A 16,689-nucleotide genomic window follows, 5' to 3' on the forward strand; every position below is an offset into this window, starting at 1 on the left:
TTTCACCTCACGTCAAGTCTCCTATTAGAAGGGTGTTCCACTTGTTAGGGATGGAGCAAAGCCTCTACAGTAGCATGTTAGAATCGCTGAGAAGACTCCTTCAGCAGGGGAAGTAAGAATGGAATACATTGTCAGCTGCCAGATGTAAAAGGAGACCTGTTCTGTCCAGAGGTCATCACCAGTAGCATCAAAAAGACACATAGAATCAAAAAATTATAAAAAGGTATTTTTTAATGGTAGAAATAATGCCTTTTTTCACGTTATTAACAATTTCAGGACTTTTGCTATGAAAATGATTCATGAAGTAACCCTTTTATGAGAGCATTTTATTATCTCACTCAAAAATCATAAGTATCTATGAAAATACAATAGAAACACAAGCTAACAATGCACAGACTTAACCTACGATGCCCGAGACAAAGGATTCAATGCCTTTTTCATAGCCAGTAAGGAAACGTGTAGCTGCCATAACACCACATCTGATCTACGTTCAGCACTGTGACATGACAGATGCATCCAGTAAAGACCCTCCAGTAATACGCAGGATCATGGTCTGTACTGTGAAGAATTTCTACTACTCTTGGTGAACCATTCTCCATTTAGGACGATATTGATGATAAAGGACACGAGCGTCTCACTGATCACACAAATGACGTGTCTGGATGGAGGCACCGATGTAACAGTAATGTACAGATTGTACTTTATGACTTCTAGTACATTAATATCAGCCAAGGCTCAGAGAGGAACTTGGTAAAGTCTTTTAGGGATGAATACACTCAGTCACTCGACTCCTCGTCTGCGCTGAACCCGGAGAAGCATATTGGCTGGCATTTCAGGGTACGCAGGTTTACCAGGCAGGCCGTCTGTGTTTTGCTGAAGTCCGGTACAGTAAGAAGAAGCACCCGCTGACCCTCAGCTCCTGTAGCAAACGTAAAAGACCACGTTACTGCACCCAAAATCACTAGAAAGGACATGCTAAACGACCACCCCTAACCGTGGACACGTGCTTCTGGGCTGTGGTCCTTTGATTTCAGGGATACCCTTGTCCCTCACTGATGGTCATAAGCGGGGGCTTTTACCCGGGTGACATGGAGCAAGACATATCTCCATATACAATTCCCTCAATAAAGACGACCATCTGGTCCCACACAATAAATGCTGAATACCTACCGGTGACCTCTTTGAAGCTAAACTTGGGGGCACTTCCACAAAAATACACATGTGGGCAGGTGTGCAGAATGAACGGGTCCGACTTGTAGAACGGGTAACACCCTGCAAAGAGGATACAACAGATCCATGTATAGATATATGAAGAAATGCACCGTTTACAGCCCCCGCATGTTAGATAGAGGCACGACATCATGTATGGACCCTACACCGAATCGCGCCACTGTACTCAAGAATTATGGCGCCGTGTTAATCCCAATATTTCTTGACTTATACAGTGCGGGCCAGAAAAAAAAAACCCAGAACCATGATGAAATAAACAATCCCCGTGGTCTTATCAATTCACTAGAATTGCTGGAAGACGCCCATGTAAGCAACAGTGTTCACATTTTATCAAAAAATATTGGACCATCCAATCCATGTCCCCATAGCCACACACCACATGTGGCTCATTAAGTGTCAGGTTGGTGCAGCTCGTGTGCAGGTACCTAATGTTCTACGAATTAATACACCCAGTTGTAAGGAACTATGCTAAATCAGGCAAAATGTATTGTAACGGGTCCAAATGGCCGTCTACAATCAGATCCAGTAGCCAACGCAATATGGCCCATGCTGCTGTTTATCCCCCTACTGGGGTCATTTTTTGAGTCAATTTCATTGGGTCTCTCAAACTTCTCCTGGATGTCTACAGTCGTATCTAAAAGCCGAACACAAATTTTGATTTTCACAAAGTTTGCAGCTCCGGTGTTTTTTACCTGTTTTAGTTTGATGTTTCTCTGGTAAGATTCCAAGCATTTCATACGTTTTTACACTTTTATTGACAAATACGTCAAGTTTACATATAAAGACTCAATATTTCCAGCGCAGACCCTTATTTTTCCAGACGTCTGCCCTTCGCTCTGGCAGCTGGATATCGGTTTCTGGGCAAAATCCTGACTGATGGCTCATTCTTATTAATGCTTGGAGTTTATCACAATTTTCATGTTTTTGTTTTTCCACCCAGTTTTTTTTAGGATTGGCTACAAGTTCTTGACAGAATTGATATTAGAGGAGGATCCTGGCCATGGATCCAAAATGTCAATATGTTGTTCACCAAGCCACTTCGTTATCACTTTCACCTTGTGACGTGACTATCACGCTGGGAAAAGTATTGTTCATCGCCGCATTGGTCCTGGATCACTGGGAGAAGTTGCTCTTGAAGATCCCATTCTTTATTCCATGGATGAAAAGCCCCCCACACATGAATGGTCTCAGGACGCTTTACGGTAAGCATAACACAGGACTCATGGTAACGCTCACCTTTTCAAATCATTCTTCTAGATATCCCAAACAGTCTGAAGAGGCTTCATCTGAGAAAATAACTTCACTCCAGTCTTCTACAGTCCAATCCCTTTACTTCCTGCAGAACGTCAGTCTGTCCTTGATGTTTTTCTTGTAGAGAAGTGGCTTATTTGCTGCCCTTCTTGTTACCAGGCCAGACTCCAAAAGTCTTCACCTTACTGTGGGCGTACAGATGCACCGACACCTGCCTGCTGCCATTCCTGAGCAAGCTCTGCACTGGTGTTGAACTCTTCCCATAGCCGAATCCTTTTTAAGAAATTGTCGTGGCACTTGCTTGACTTTCTTGGGCACCTTCACACTTTCTAGACAGCAATTGAACCTCTCTCTCTATGAAATTCTTGACGATCCGATAAATGGTTAATTTAGGGGCAATCTTACAAGCAGCAATATCGTGTGTTGTAAATCAACAATGACTGCATGTTTCCTTGGCGGTAACCATAGTTAACAGAATGAGACAATAAATTTCAAGCACTAGCTCCCAGTTTGCTCTCACGACCCAATCAACATGACCGTGTGATATCAGCTGCCTTGTCCTTGTTAACACTTCCTTCCGAGCTAATGAGAAGATCACCAAAATGATGAGAGCAGGACATTTTGTGGCAGGGCTGAAATTCAGTAGAAATTAGATTGTTGTGCTTAAGTTAATTTTCAGGTCACGTGACGATTTTGTAATAAATCTGTTAACTCTTCATAACCATCTATTAGAATTTAAAAGGCCACTATAAAGCTGAAGCAGCAGTAAAATCCAAGATTTGTGCCAGTCACAAAACTTTTGGTGACTGTATAAGAATGATGGCTGTCCAAACATATGGCAGTATATTTATTTTAGCGGGGGTCTCAGATCCTGCGTTACCTCTCTTCCACAACAAACCATTTATACTGCTTTTTGCTTCAGTGAGAAAGTCCAGAAATTGTCCTGCAGAACAGGCACGTGTTTTGAGAATTAGTCTGGCTGTACATCGTCTTCTGTTATCACAATACGCCATATTGGACACAAGCAGATCCCTACTGCCCTCCGCAGAGAACCACCCGACTGGCAGGGGAGGATGTGATGGGCATCAATTTTCGATTTATACCCACTGTTCCGATAAAATAAAAGCTGAGCTCTGATTGGTTGCTCTGACAGTTTTACTGTAAGAAAGTTTTGATGAATGACGCCTGATACAAACCACACATGGGGCTGCTTTTTCTGACCCGACCTATATATTTTGTGAAAAGTGTGAAATAATAGGATATGTGTCAAAAACTGTTGCTAATACCATCATTAATTGTCATGTCCTATCCCCAGTGTATAATGTTATACATGGACGCCTCCTTACCCAAAGTATCCGGAGCAGTAGGACACATGTGCCCGACTTGCAGGGTCCACTCCAGGATCTCCAGGTGGTCCCGCATGCTGGAGTACCTGTATATATCACTGATGTTCTGACCAGCTGAGCCCAGAAACCTGTGGAGACACCAGACTGTCAGACCATGTTATAGCGGAAATTACACCATGTAGAGGTAGAAGGAGTACCTGACGCCATCGATTTCTGCTTCATAGGGGTTTGTCACCAGCTGAAGGGTGGAGAATGGGGCGGACTGGGGGAACATGCAGCGATGCAGGGGCTGCTGAGGAAGGATGTAGTTTGTGGGATCAAAGGCGCCGGGCATGACATCCACAAAGACGGAGGCCTGATGATAGAGAAGAGAATGATGAATGATGCACACCATATCTATAAGATTGGCAATTATGTGCCACTAAAACTATGCAAACAAGCTAGACTTGGAAATGGCTGTTTGCTCATAGTCGCCACTGTCAGCAGGTAGATCCCAAGAGGAGATTGAGCAGTAATGGTTCCTCTGGGAGGGTCGATACATGTTGTGCAATCCACGATTTTGTGATCTCAGCCAGGGATGTTTGATTCCGATATGCTGCAGCGTTTCAGAGAAAAACATACCTTAAAGGCTGGCAGGGAGACTAGTCGGATAGGTGGTCCCCAGAGACTTCTCCGCTACTAATACCCAACTAGTCTTCCCTATACAAGCACAAGGAGACACCCATCACTCATTGGCAGCAGTCTGGATGACACTGTCGGGTCCCGCCTGTTTGACTAGTCTCCAGTGCAGCTCAGTCCATGGTGACTTTTAAAGCCCGCTTTTCTCTGAAACGCTGCAGCATTTCAGAATCAAACAAAGCTGACTGAAATGACACAGCCAATGTCCGATACATGCTGCTCATGGATAAGCTGTCAGGTTGCCTTTAAAAAGGGATTTCCACTTTAAGGACAATGTACCCCGAATGCTGTAAAATATCTAAAGGAACAAAGGACCAGATACCAACCCTCCCCGGATCCAGAGCAGTCTCGCACCACTGCTTGGATCACTGCTTGGTTTGGCTGCAGCACTGTTAAATGCACAGTAATCGGTGGTACGGCCGAGCACAAAAGGCATCTATATGTCAAGTGCTTAAACCGGTTGCCCCATTACACAACCCACAGCCTCTATGAAGTGGTATCACAGAGCCAAAGTTTAGTGGCCGCTTATTTCTCCTACACCATTATGTGGAGACCATTGATATTATGTGCAGCCATATAATGCATGATGGCTCCGAGTCTGCTATAGGGAGGCAGATTTTGCTTAGAAGGGCATCTCTAACCAGTAGGTCATATGAATGGGTCCTGTCCCTTTAGACGCTTTACACGGGACCAGTAGGGCGTATGAATGCGTCCTTTCCCTTTAGGTGGTTTGCAGGGGACCAGTAGGGTGTATGAATGGGTCCTTTCCCTTTAGGTGGTTTTCACAGGACCAGTAGGGCCGTATGAATGCGTCCTTTCCCTTTAGGTGGTTTGCACGGGACCAATAGGGCATATGAATGGGTCCTTTCCCTTTAGGTGGTTTGCATGGGACCAGTATGGCATATGAATGGGTCCTGTCCCTTTAGGTGGTTTGCATGGGACCAGTATGGCATATGAATGGGTCCTGTCCCTCTAGGTGGTTTGCAGGGGACCAGTAGGGCGTATAAATGCGTCCTTTCCCTTTAGCTGGTTTGCAGGGGACCAGTAGGGCGTATGAATGGGTCCTTTCCCTTTAGGTGGTTTTCACAGGACCAGTAGGGCCGTATGAATGCGTCCTTTCCCTTTAGGTGGTTTGCATGGGACCAGTAGGGCATATGAATGGGTCCTTTCCCTTTAGGTGGTTTGCATGGGACCAGTGGGGCATATGAATGGGTCCTGTCCCTTTAGGCGGCTTACATGGGACCAGTAGGGCATATGAATGGGTCCTGTCCCTCTAGGTGGTTTGCATGGGACCAGTAGGGCATATGAATGGGTCCTGTCCCTCTAGGTGGTTTGCATGGGACCAGTAGGGCATATGAATGGGTCCTGTCCCTCTAGGTGGTTTGCACAGGACCAGTAGGGCATATGAATGGGTCCTTTCCCTTTAGGTGGTTTGCATGGGACCAGTATGGCATATGAATGGGTCCTGTCCCTTTAGGTGGTTTGCATGGGACCAGTATGGCATATGAATGGGTCCTGTCCCTCTAGGTGGTTTGCAGGGGACCAGTAGGGCGTATAAATGCGTCCTTTCCCTTTAGCTGGTTTGCAGGGGACCAGTAGGGCGTATGAATGCGTCCTTTCCCTTTAGGTGGTTTGCATGGGACCAGTAGGGCATATGAATGGGTCCTTTCCCTCTAGGTGGTTTGCATGGGACCAGTAGGGCATATGAATGGGTCCTGTCCCTCTAGGTGGTTTGCATGGGACCAGTAGGGCATATGAATGGGTCCTGTCCCTCTAGGTGGTTTGCACAGGACCAGTAGGGCGTATGAATGGGTCCTTTCCCTTTAGGTGGTTTGCATGGGACCAGTAGGGCATATGAATGGGTCCTGTCCCTTTAGGCGCCGTGGACTGGCCAAAGTCATCATTTCTGCCCCTGTAACTTATACAGTTAAAAGTATTTGATTCGCTGCATAGGAAACAGAACAATACGTCTGCACTGAGACTTACACTGAGCTGGAGGAGGACTTCATCTAGCATCTTCACCGCCTCTACACTCGCTGCCTGAGTCTTCTTACTCAGATATTTAGCCTGAAGAGTAGAAAAGATCGTCAGCTTAGATAGAAATTTTGCACAAATCATAAAGATTGCCGCTAGTAACCTAACGACTACTGCCCCATCATTTCCTGCTATTATGTAGCACTGTAATGGATCCAGTCAGTAGGACTACTATTACCATACAGCTGGGTGTCATACTACAATATTGAGTTTATGGAGAAGCGTACTATGCCCTATTGGTCAGATGCCTGACAACTAAGTTTTATAGTCTGCCCATAATTTAGACAGTAAATACCCCCCCTCCCCGTACCTTATGTAGTGATTCCTTGCCCTGAGTGTTCTCGCTGAGTAGGTTTCCGGCCAGAATGACACGAGATATCCGAGCCGCACAGCCCTGCTCCTCTTCCGCTCCGGCCTGCCCGGTCACCAAGTCCAGAAGCAGCTGTAACCCCAGCAGGCTGTCCCCGCTGCCTCCTCCGAGGCCCAGACCTGATGTCAGCAGCACATACCTGTAACCCAGAGCCAAATAAGTCAGTAAGAAAACACCGATCCACTATACCGAAGAGACATACGTGGTACCGAGATACAGAGAGAAATCAGAGTCTTACAGACAGCGCTCTCACATGTGGTCAGAAGACTCTGGTTCATTGATAAGAGGCGCTGGCTTCTTCCTCCAAGCTCAGATCATGGTCAAAGAGCAACGGAAAAGCTTCGCTATATCAACAAGTCCTAAAATATTGCTCAATTTCACACCACATACGGGTAATTTTTGCGTTTATTTGTGCGGATATCATCACATTCAGGCACATTCTCCTTCCTCATTCAGCTGTATACTTTACCTGACCTACATAAGCAACAAAACATGTCCATTTGTGGTCCGAGTCATGGATCAAAATCACCTGTTTCAATCTATGGGTCTGTGAAAATTCACAAACACCACAAGGATGCAATCCTTATAAAACCGATGTATGCCCTTTAAAAAAAAATTGCGATGGATAGAGAAGATTTGCAATTCTTTTTGTGTATAGGAAAAAATATAATACCTGATGGTTAAAACTTACGAAACACTGATCGAAATCAGATCCAAAACACTGACGAAAATAATATATATATTTTATTTTTTTTAGTGTGAAAAACCGAACGTATGACTTATGTAGGATGAGCGAATGCGGAACGTTTTCAGCCACACTAGATCTGCAATGACAATTAATTTGCATCGATAAAAGTCGATGAGATAGCAGCCCTTTTCTGGTACTAAATACAATCCATGGGGCCCGGACCCCTGTGCTTGTATGGACGATGAGGAACAACCAATCAAATGTTAGTTTTCATTTCAGAGAAGCTATCCTATGGCTAACAGGGGTGTTTTCCTTACATACTCGGCTCCCCCATGAGTCCCAACATATACCAAGTGATGAGCGAATATACTCGTTACTCGAGATTTCTCGAGCATGCTCGGGGGTCCTCCAAGTATTTTTAGTGCTCGGAGATTTAGTTTTCATCTACGCAGCTGAATGATTTACATCTGTTAGCCAGCATAAGTGCATGTGGGGGTTGCCTGGTTGCTAGGGAATCCCCACATGTACTTGTGCTGGCTAGCAGATGTAAATCATTCAGCTGCGGCAAGAAAAACTAAATTTCCGAGCACTAAAAAATACTCGAGCGTGCTCGAGAAATCTTGAGTAACGAGTATATTCACTCATCACTAATTATACCCCCAGATCAGAGGGCAGAATGCATGTGCCTTCAATTACATGGCTGCTTATTTGCAAATCCCTCATGACAAAGCTTTTCTTTGTACTTTCCCAAAGCTAAAGTCATATGACCAGAAGTTTATTGCTCCCCACTGAGAAAAAAAAAAAAAAACAGGCAAAAAGCCAAAACTTTCAAGGCACATCACAATCTTTGTGGTTTTTTTTCTCGGCGGATTGCGAAGTGTTTACCTGCCCAGCGACCAGGTTCTTTCCAGAGGACCTGATCCGATATTTAGTAGTTTTATGTATTAACTATTCATTCTCATTGTACCTTGCCTTATATGAATATTACCCCTCAAAAAGAAGAATGGAAGCAGCCGGAGGAAATTACTCAGCGAGTTTCTAGGACGCATTCCATGGAGGGTTTGGCCCGCAGAATAATTGTGGTTTTGCATGGTCTGATTTTACAGGAAATAATAAAAATCATCTGTCAGCAGAAAACTTATCGAGGAAAAAGAAAAACTGACTCCTAGATCCTACCTGAAGAAAGGCAAATTTAAAAAGTGGGGGGACCCACCTGTCTTCTTCCAAATCTGGAAGAGGGGACTGTGAGGGAAGGGAGGCCAGGCAGAAATCTTCTACGGTGAACTTTCCAGCGTCGCCTTCTTCGCCGAGGACGGCGATCACAGCACCTAGGAGAGCACAAGGGATATGGGTAATGGAGGGGATGGATAGATGACGGGGTGCATCCGATGACTGCACTCCCACCAATCCTGTGGATAGACCAAAGGATAACCCCCTTTAAATATACCGGCGGTAAGGACACTCACCGGTCACAAACATCTGCACATCGGTGGCGCCCTCTAACCGGATCCTCTGCAGCTCGTCTTCCAGAATGAGTTCATCTGAATCACTGATGTATTTGTGCCTTGCAGGTTGCAGCAGGAGATTGTGCTGGAGGGAAGAGAGTGGAATAACAGATGGCTATATTGTGCAAATAGCAAAGACGTGCAGCATTCCTCCTCACAATAAAGCTCTAAGGGTGCTCGCCCCCCGAAAGTGACATTTATAGGTGAATTACTGTCCGCAGTGTTTATACCGGGATTACTACTGTGAATGCCTCCAGCCATGAATCAGTCTGAGCAACGCCGAGCCGTCAGTCATGGATTTGTAGTTCGGTTAGGGAGAAACTTCCTTCAGATAATAACAACTATCTGTTCTCAAGACGTCGCATGGGACGAGTGGGGTTCAGAAGAAATACTTGGAGGTGTCATCCAGGCTAATCATAGTAACTAAACACACCAAAAACAGGCAGAGATGCTTACCTGTCTGAATGGGCCTCAATACAATTGCACAGACAGGGTGCAGCGGACCCAAGTAAAATGGCAATTGCACAGGTGCAATACCAAATGAGACAGCCAGCCTTCAGTCAGGGATTGGCCGTGTGGTACACCAATGCACTAAGATATATACTCTGTATGTATGTAGGAATGCAGAGCATCTGGCTCCAGCGTATTATTAACGCCCTATGGCGGGCTGCCCAGTGCTACAATGCATCCTGTGTGAACAGAGGCCACAGTGTACAGAACCATTGGGGCCCAACTGCACCCTGCAAAAAATATAACGTGCAAAACAAAACATATAAATATATGTAAGGTATTGGTTCATATTCTGGCCATAATATGTAAGCTGGCAACCCGCGCCAAGGGTCCTTACACTTGCCAGTCCTACTCTAACATGAAAAACACCAAAAAAGGAAAAATTCAAGAAAACACACCAAAAACAGGCAGAGATGCTTACCTGTCTGAATGGGCCTCAATACAATTGCACAGACAGGGTGCAGCGGACCCAAGTAAAATGGCAACTGCACAGGTGCAATACCCAATAAAACAGCCAGCCTTCAGTCAGGGATTGGCCGTGTGGTACACCAATGCACTAAGATACATACTCTGTATGTGGCGTGTTCACACAAGCAATGCAGAGCATCTGGTCATTAATATCAGATCATTGGTGGTCGGACACCCAGCAGTCCCCCTGATGACCTGTAATTGGGTCCAGCGGGCAGATGAAACAGATAATGGAGTTCTGTACACTGTGTAGTGGCCGCTGCCGTATCTCTGGGGCAGTATGGCGGATTTTTAGCAAAACAGCAGGATTCTCGGGGAGAAGCGGGAATAAAATGGGTGCACAAAGTGCCCACTTGTGACCCGCTGACAGCTCCTCTTTATGCTAGGTTCACACGGTCAGTAAACGCTGCGAGTTGGATCCTGCGTACCTCCGCAGTGTCCACATGTTACAGCATAATGGATGGGGTTTCAAGAAATCCCATCTCTACTATGAATGCACCGACACCCGTGGATCACCAGCGGAGATGGACATGCGGTGCTTCTTTCCAGACCGCAGTATGTCTATTTATCTTGTGGAGACATTCTATGTATAGGAGGCGGTGATTCCGCACGGTTCAATGAACACATGCGGAATCGCCTGCGTTCAAAAGCCGGCAGCACTTTGGAGAGCGGACATGAGCTGCGTCCAAAGCGCTGCCGTTCCCTGACCGTGTGGACATAGCCTTAAGGCCGCATCTCAATGCAATAGCAATAAATGACGCTTGAAAATTATTCTAGTGGGGGTCCCAGGTCTCCAGTCTAGACCTTTTTTTTTTTATCTTTGACAATGACATCAGAAGACAGCAAAATAATACACATTATAGGGCAAATTCCATAAAAAGTCATGTTGACACACATCCCATCACCTGTAAGTGGATGCAACGTAAAAGTGTCAGCATGAAGCCACGATGCGGAGTTTGGGATAACAAGGCAGGAATACTTCACATCATGGTGTAGCCGCTACAGCAGAAATGATGAGTCCTTGTGGTCTCCTACAGCCAGTTATACGGACCGCCAGCCTTAGGATGCTTTGGCTGCCCCCTCCTGGGGGATTCTACAACTACATGGCTATAAGAGGCCACCACCAGGCTCAGGATACATTTATTCACTTTGGAAACTAATGGCGTTATAATCAAAGTGCTTTACAGTCATCATCACTGTCCCCACTGGGGCCCACTATCTAGTTTCAGTATGTCCATGGAGTGTGGGAGAAAACCGGAGAACCCAGAGGAAACCTACGCAAACACGGGGAGAACATACACACTCCTTGCAGATGTTTTCCTTGGTGGGATTTAAACCCAAAACCCCAGCGCTGCAATGCTAACCATTGAGCCACCGTGCTGCCCCATACATGTATTCAAGGAAAACCCATCTTATATAGTGGTGGCGTATCGGTGCCCACAGAATTCTGAAAATTAAGGCCTTCTTTAGTGCTGCGGCCCTTTAGGTTTCCCCTGCTCAGCGTCGCTCCTAGATACAGATGTGTAGCACTTACGTGAATTGGTCGATGCTGCCGTGTAGGTGACAGATGGATATGCCAATAATTGGAGCGATCCCTGTATTGTGGAAGTGTAAAGGTACCTTCACACATAACGATATCGTTAACGAAATCGGTATGCGTGACAGCGACCAATGATCAGGCCCCTGCTGGGAGATCGTTGGTCGCTGTGGAATGATCAGGACTTTATTTCGTCGCTGGATCTCCCGCAGACATCGTTGAATCGGCGTGTGTGACGCCGATTCAGCGATGTCTTCACTGGTAACCAGGGTAAACATCGGGTTACTAAGCGCAGGGCCGCGCTTAGTAACCCGATGTTTACCCTGGTTACCATTGTAAAAGTAAAAAAAAAAAAAAAACACTTACATTCCTGTCTGGTCCCCCGGCGTCAGCTTCCCTGCGTCCCCCAGTGTCAGCGCCGGCCGGCCGTAAAGCAGAGCACAGCGGTGACGTCACCGCTCTGCTTTCCGGCCAGCGCTTACACAGTGCAGGGAAGCTGACGCTGTGGGACGCGACAGGAATGTAAGTATGTAATGTTTTTTTTTTTTACTTTTACAATGGTAACCAGGGTAAACATCGGGCTACTAAGCGTGGCCCTGCGCTTAGTAACCCGATGTTTACCCTGGTTACCCGGGAACTTCGGCATCGTTGGTCGCTGGAGAGAGCTGTCTGTGTGACAGCTCTCCAGCGACCACACAATGACCACGGCCAGGTCGTATCGCTGGTCGTGATCGTTGGTAAATCGTTAAGTGTAACGGTACCTTTAGACCCGTGTATGGTGGACGGCTGAGAGCGGCCGGTGTTACTGAAGTACATCTATGTGTGCCGATTTATCCAACTGAACACAATTACATCCAGAAAACAGCTGAACCCCCTCTCTTCTGGAGGCCCACCGAGCGATAAAGGCTCATGGTAAATATTAATGCCGGTCATAGACCATGTACAGCTGTTATACAAATGTCCTAGTAAAATAGAAAAGGAGATGTGTGGCACCGCATATCTCCAGAGGAAAAAGACCTGCAAGTCTCCAACCCAACATGTCGGACTTGTGTTTCTCCAAATGCAAGATGGATAAAGACGTTCCAGCAACCCCACAGGGATGAGATTGTCAACCAGTCTCGCTGGAGGCTCATTGTTTTCATCTTAAAGGGAACCTGTCATGTGGAAATTGGCCTCTGGTCTGCCGCCAGGATGATATAGAGCAGGAGGAGCGGATATACATTTTTGTTGGAAAAGTTTCAGTAAAGTTGGCATTTTATGCATTGAAACCCTTGATGTTTGTCTGTATAGGAGTCCAGTGGGCGGTCCTACTATTGATTGACAGCTCACTGGACTCTTGAATAAAAACACGAGGCATTTCAATGAATAAAAATTAGACAATCTTTTCCCACAAAACCTGTATACTATCTGCTCAGCTTCTCCTCCTCCATACTGTGCTGTCCACAGCAAGTACGTGACCGGTTCCCTTTAAAACCTACCTTCACATACTTCCTGCCAGACATCTGACGAGACACAAGCTATCGGCAGCCATTTGATGCTCAGTTGGCGTTGTGCTCGGATTCCGCTCTGCCCAATATCAGATGTGATGGCACAGTATCCGAGATAGGACACCTAGGTTTATTGAGATAAGCATGCACGCTCTGCTGAGGCGAACATGCATGACAGTGATCGTTAACATAATGATAAAACAACAGACCGTGATTAATAGTAATAAAGAGCGAAGGGCGACATATGACCTCGTACCTCTTCACTGATCTCCCGCAGGATGGACGGCTGCAGCTCCATGGACTTAAACAATGTTCCCACCACACAGCACCTCTCCCCCGCCTGGAGTTCACATAGCTTCCGCACAGTTATATCATCGCCTGGAAGGAACAAACCAGATATAAATGAATGCTCTAAATACACCAAACTACCAAAACGCAAGCATGCAGTGCAGTGCCCTTAATACTAGAATTAACTTCATGGGGAAAGAGTTGCGATGCCATAGAGAATCATTGACCTCTCCTGTCAGCGATTCAGCTGCTCTACGACAGAGGAGCGCTCCCTCTTCTGGGACTGCTGTCGACAGGGAGTGAGCGCAGACGTCATGCTGTTTGACATCCAGCTCCCCGTTGCCTCACTGTGGGGAGCCGGATGTCAATCACCATAACGTCCCGTCAACAGAGTAGAGAGGAAGGGGAGCCACTGCTCTGTCGATGTGAAGTCAGTGGAAGCTGCTGAATCGCTGGCAGGAGTGGTCTGTGACGGAAGAAAATAATATATAAAAGTGAACAAAAATTAAAGGGTAGAGGAGGTGAGTGTGATGTAAGACCTGAGTGAGTCTCAGATGAGCATTAGCGATGAGCGAGTATACTCGTTGCTCAGGTTTTCCCGAGCACGCTCAGGTGGTCTTCGAGTATTTGTTAGTTTTCGGAGATTTAGTTTTTATCGCCTCAGCTGCATGATTTACAGCTGCTGGACAGGCTGAATACATGTGGGAATTCCCTAACAAACAGGCATTTCTCACATGTATTCAGCCTGTCCAGCAGCCGTAAATCATGCAGCTGAGGCGATGAAAACTAAATCTCCGAGCAGTTACAAATACTTGGAGATCACCCGAGCGTGCTCAGGAAAACCCGAACAATGAGTACATCACCAATGAGCATCTGTTCAAAGAAAGGCAGATTGTGAAGGGCATATCCTTTGTTTGATGTGAGGGTAGAGGTTTGTACCTGCTGACACGACCGCAATCAGTGATCAGTAGAAGTGTAAGGACCCGGACTAAGAAGCTACAACACATGAAAAAGACTTGTGAAAGTAGAGGTGCTCTTTAATAGGGCTGTCCAGCCCCAGAAGTGAGGGGTACACACGACGTTATGACCCCGCACACCTGCCGCGTGGACTCGTAACGTCATCAGCACCACTTAATTCAGGTGAGCCAGTCAGTGGCGCCAGATTACACCCTGCTTACACACACACACCCCATTTCTTCTTTGCACATTCTGTAAGAAGCGGCCTCATATGTAGCAGTCGCGTGGCATAGATGTGGGCGTACTGGCGGGTGAAGGATCGCTCTCCCAGTCGATAGCTCTCCGAGCGATTGGTGTACAGGGCATTGGACACTCTGGTGAAAGTGGCAGGAGCTTCAGATGGAGGCGAGAGGAGTCCAGGCCCGTGACTGACAACCAGATCTGTGAACATCATGGCAACCTGTGACATCAGGGGAGTCTGGGGAAAAAAAAAAATTGTCATTATAATTGAGTTTGTCAGGGTGGTGTACAGCAGACTGGGAAAAAAATATCCACATCAATGGAAAATTAAAGGATTATTCCAAAAAATATGTGGGTTTATCCAGAACTTTATTTTATATTTCCTTATTATGGGTGCTAACCGCTCCTATTGGCAATTATATCATCCTCACCAGAGAGGCTCCTCTTCCTCTGGGCTGCTTTGTCGATGGGGCGTGACTGCTGATGTCAGGCTGACTGACAGCTGGCTCCCCGCAGTAAGGCAGCAGGGAGCCGCCGGCTATCAGTCAGTAGGACGTCGGCAATCAGGCCCTATCAACTGAGTGGACTGTGACCTCCCTGTGCCGGCAGAGATCAGCGTCGGGCACCACAGGCGGGTACTTAGCAACTACCTGACTGTTAGATCTTAGGCCCAGAGTAGAGAAATATATAGTGTAAACCCTCTATCAGCTGACTGATTGCTGGGGGCCAACATTTACGAGAACAGGCTGTGTACCCCGGCACTGCAGAGCGCTGTCCTGACTGAGGCAGGGGTGCGCATGCTCGGCCTCCGCTCCATTCATTGTCTATGGAACTGTGGCGAAAGCAGTGTACAGCACTTGGCAATTTTCACAGTGCTATAGACAATGAATGGAGCGGAGGACGAGCATTCACCCGCTGCCTCAGTCAGGACAGCGCTCTGCAGTGACGGGTCCCAGCGATCAGCACGTTATCCCCTGTAACATAATACTTTGGTAATAACCCTTGATTAAATATGCTTAGATAAAAAAATAGAAAATTAGAAGACCAGAGGCAACATGTATAGGATATAACAATGATGGAAACAGATTGAGGATTTGGAGCTGTTGCAGACTACAAGTCTCAGCATGCCCTGACTGCAGGACTGAGCATTGATGGAAGATATAGCTGTACAGTGGTGACCAGGGCATGCTGGGAGTTGTAGTATCTTAACAGCTCCAGAGCCCAACAAGACAGTTAGTGGATAATACAACTGTCTGATACGTGCCACTACAAATCCCAGCATGCCGTGCTGTGTACTACATTGCACTTCTGCCTCCACAATTAAGGACGCATTTTTTACAGTGCGTGTTATTATGAGGTGATCGGTACCACCCGCCGCTCCAGTCCTCACCCTCCGGCACCTCCCGCCACTGCAGCGCTTCTTTCAGCCGTCCCGCCGCGCGCTGCCGCCGTGACGTAATCACCAGGCGACGGCGTTGTGGAGTCAGCCATGTTGTGAAGGTCGTAAATAAGCATTGAGCAGTGTGGTAGGCGCTCTTTACTGCCCCTTGTGGTAAAAATTGTGTAGTGCCTCTGATTTCGTCCTCACTGTCAGACAGCTGGTGCAGCGTACGGTACAGCCACCTTGTCCAGCACTAATGCTGCATTCTGACAAGGTGGCTCTTTTAGTTCTTGTTCCTGGCATTGCTGCAATAATCGTTTTTGAAATTTGTCCCTCATATCATGAATCGCCACGGGGGCGGGTCTTTCCCCCCAAATCCAGACGCGTCACAACCGTCACTCATGGCCTCTGCGCGCCGCGCTCTGGGCGCCGCCTCCTCTTCCTTCATTAGCGTCCCCGGCGCCTGCACTGTTATTTTTTTTTGGGGGGGGCTTGCACAGTTGTGCTGACCTTTGAACTTACAGACCAGGCGCCGGGGACGCTAATGAAGCAGAGGAGGCGGCGCCCGGCGCGCAGAGGCCATGAGCGACGGCTGAGAGGCGTCTGGATTTGGGGGGAAAGACCTGCCTCCGTGGCGATTTCAGGGTACGAGGGACAAATTTCAAAACCGATTCTTTCAGCAGTGCCAGAGACCCGAACTAAAAGAGCCACCTTGTCAG

General features: G+C 46.9%; 1 protein-coding gene across 1 annotated transcript; it reads right to left on the reverse strand.

Moving 5' to 3' along the window:
- Nucleotides 1–213: 213 nt before the first annotated feature.
- Nucleotides 214–16,050, reverse strand: POLD2 (DNA polymerase delta 2, accessory subunit). Its single transcript, XM_069766698.1, has 11 exons — nt 15,980–16,050; nt 14,581–14,827; nt 13,361–13,482; nt 9,064–9,187; nt 8,811–8,925; nt 6,850–7,048; nt 6,492–6,572; nt 4,025–4,182; nt 3,828–3,955; nt 1,171–1,272; nt 214–919 (listed from the first exon to the last, which is right to left on the reverse strand). The coding sequence occupies exons 2-11, from the start codon at nt 14,816–14,818 to the stop codon at nt 777–779; spliced, it is 1,410 nt and encodes a 469-aa protein (XP_069622799.1). The 5' UTR covers nt 14,819–14,827; nt 15,980–16,050; the 3' UTR covers nt 214–776.
- Nucleotides 16,051–16,689: the final 639 nt, after the last annotated feature.

This window comes from Ranitomeya imitator, chromosome 4 (assembly GCF_032444005.1).
Source record: "Ranitomeya imitator isolate aRanImi1 chromosome 4, aRanImi1.pri, whole genome shotgun sequence".
Classification (NCBI taxonomy): domain Eukaryota; kingdom Metazoa; phylum Chordata; class Amphibia; order Anura; family Dendrobatidae; genus Ranitomeya; species Ranitomeya imitator.

Excerpts from the sequence above, each read along its gene's own strand:
- POLD2 (XM_069766698.1), bottom strand. The coding sequence starts at position 14,818 with ATGTCACAGGTTGCCATGATGTTCACAGATCTGGTTGTCAGTCACGGG. Across the intron at positions 3,956-4,024 it reads GCAGAAATCGATGGCGTCAG|GTTTCTGGGCTCAGCTGGTC; the intron begins GTACTCCTTCTA and ends GTGTCTCCACAG. Across the intron at positions 920-1,170 it reads TAGCTTCAAAGAGGTCACCG|GAGCTGAGGGTCAGCGGGTG; the intron begins GTAGGTATTCAG and ends CGTTTGCTACAG.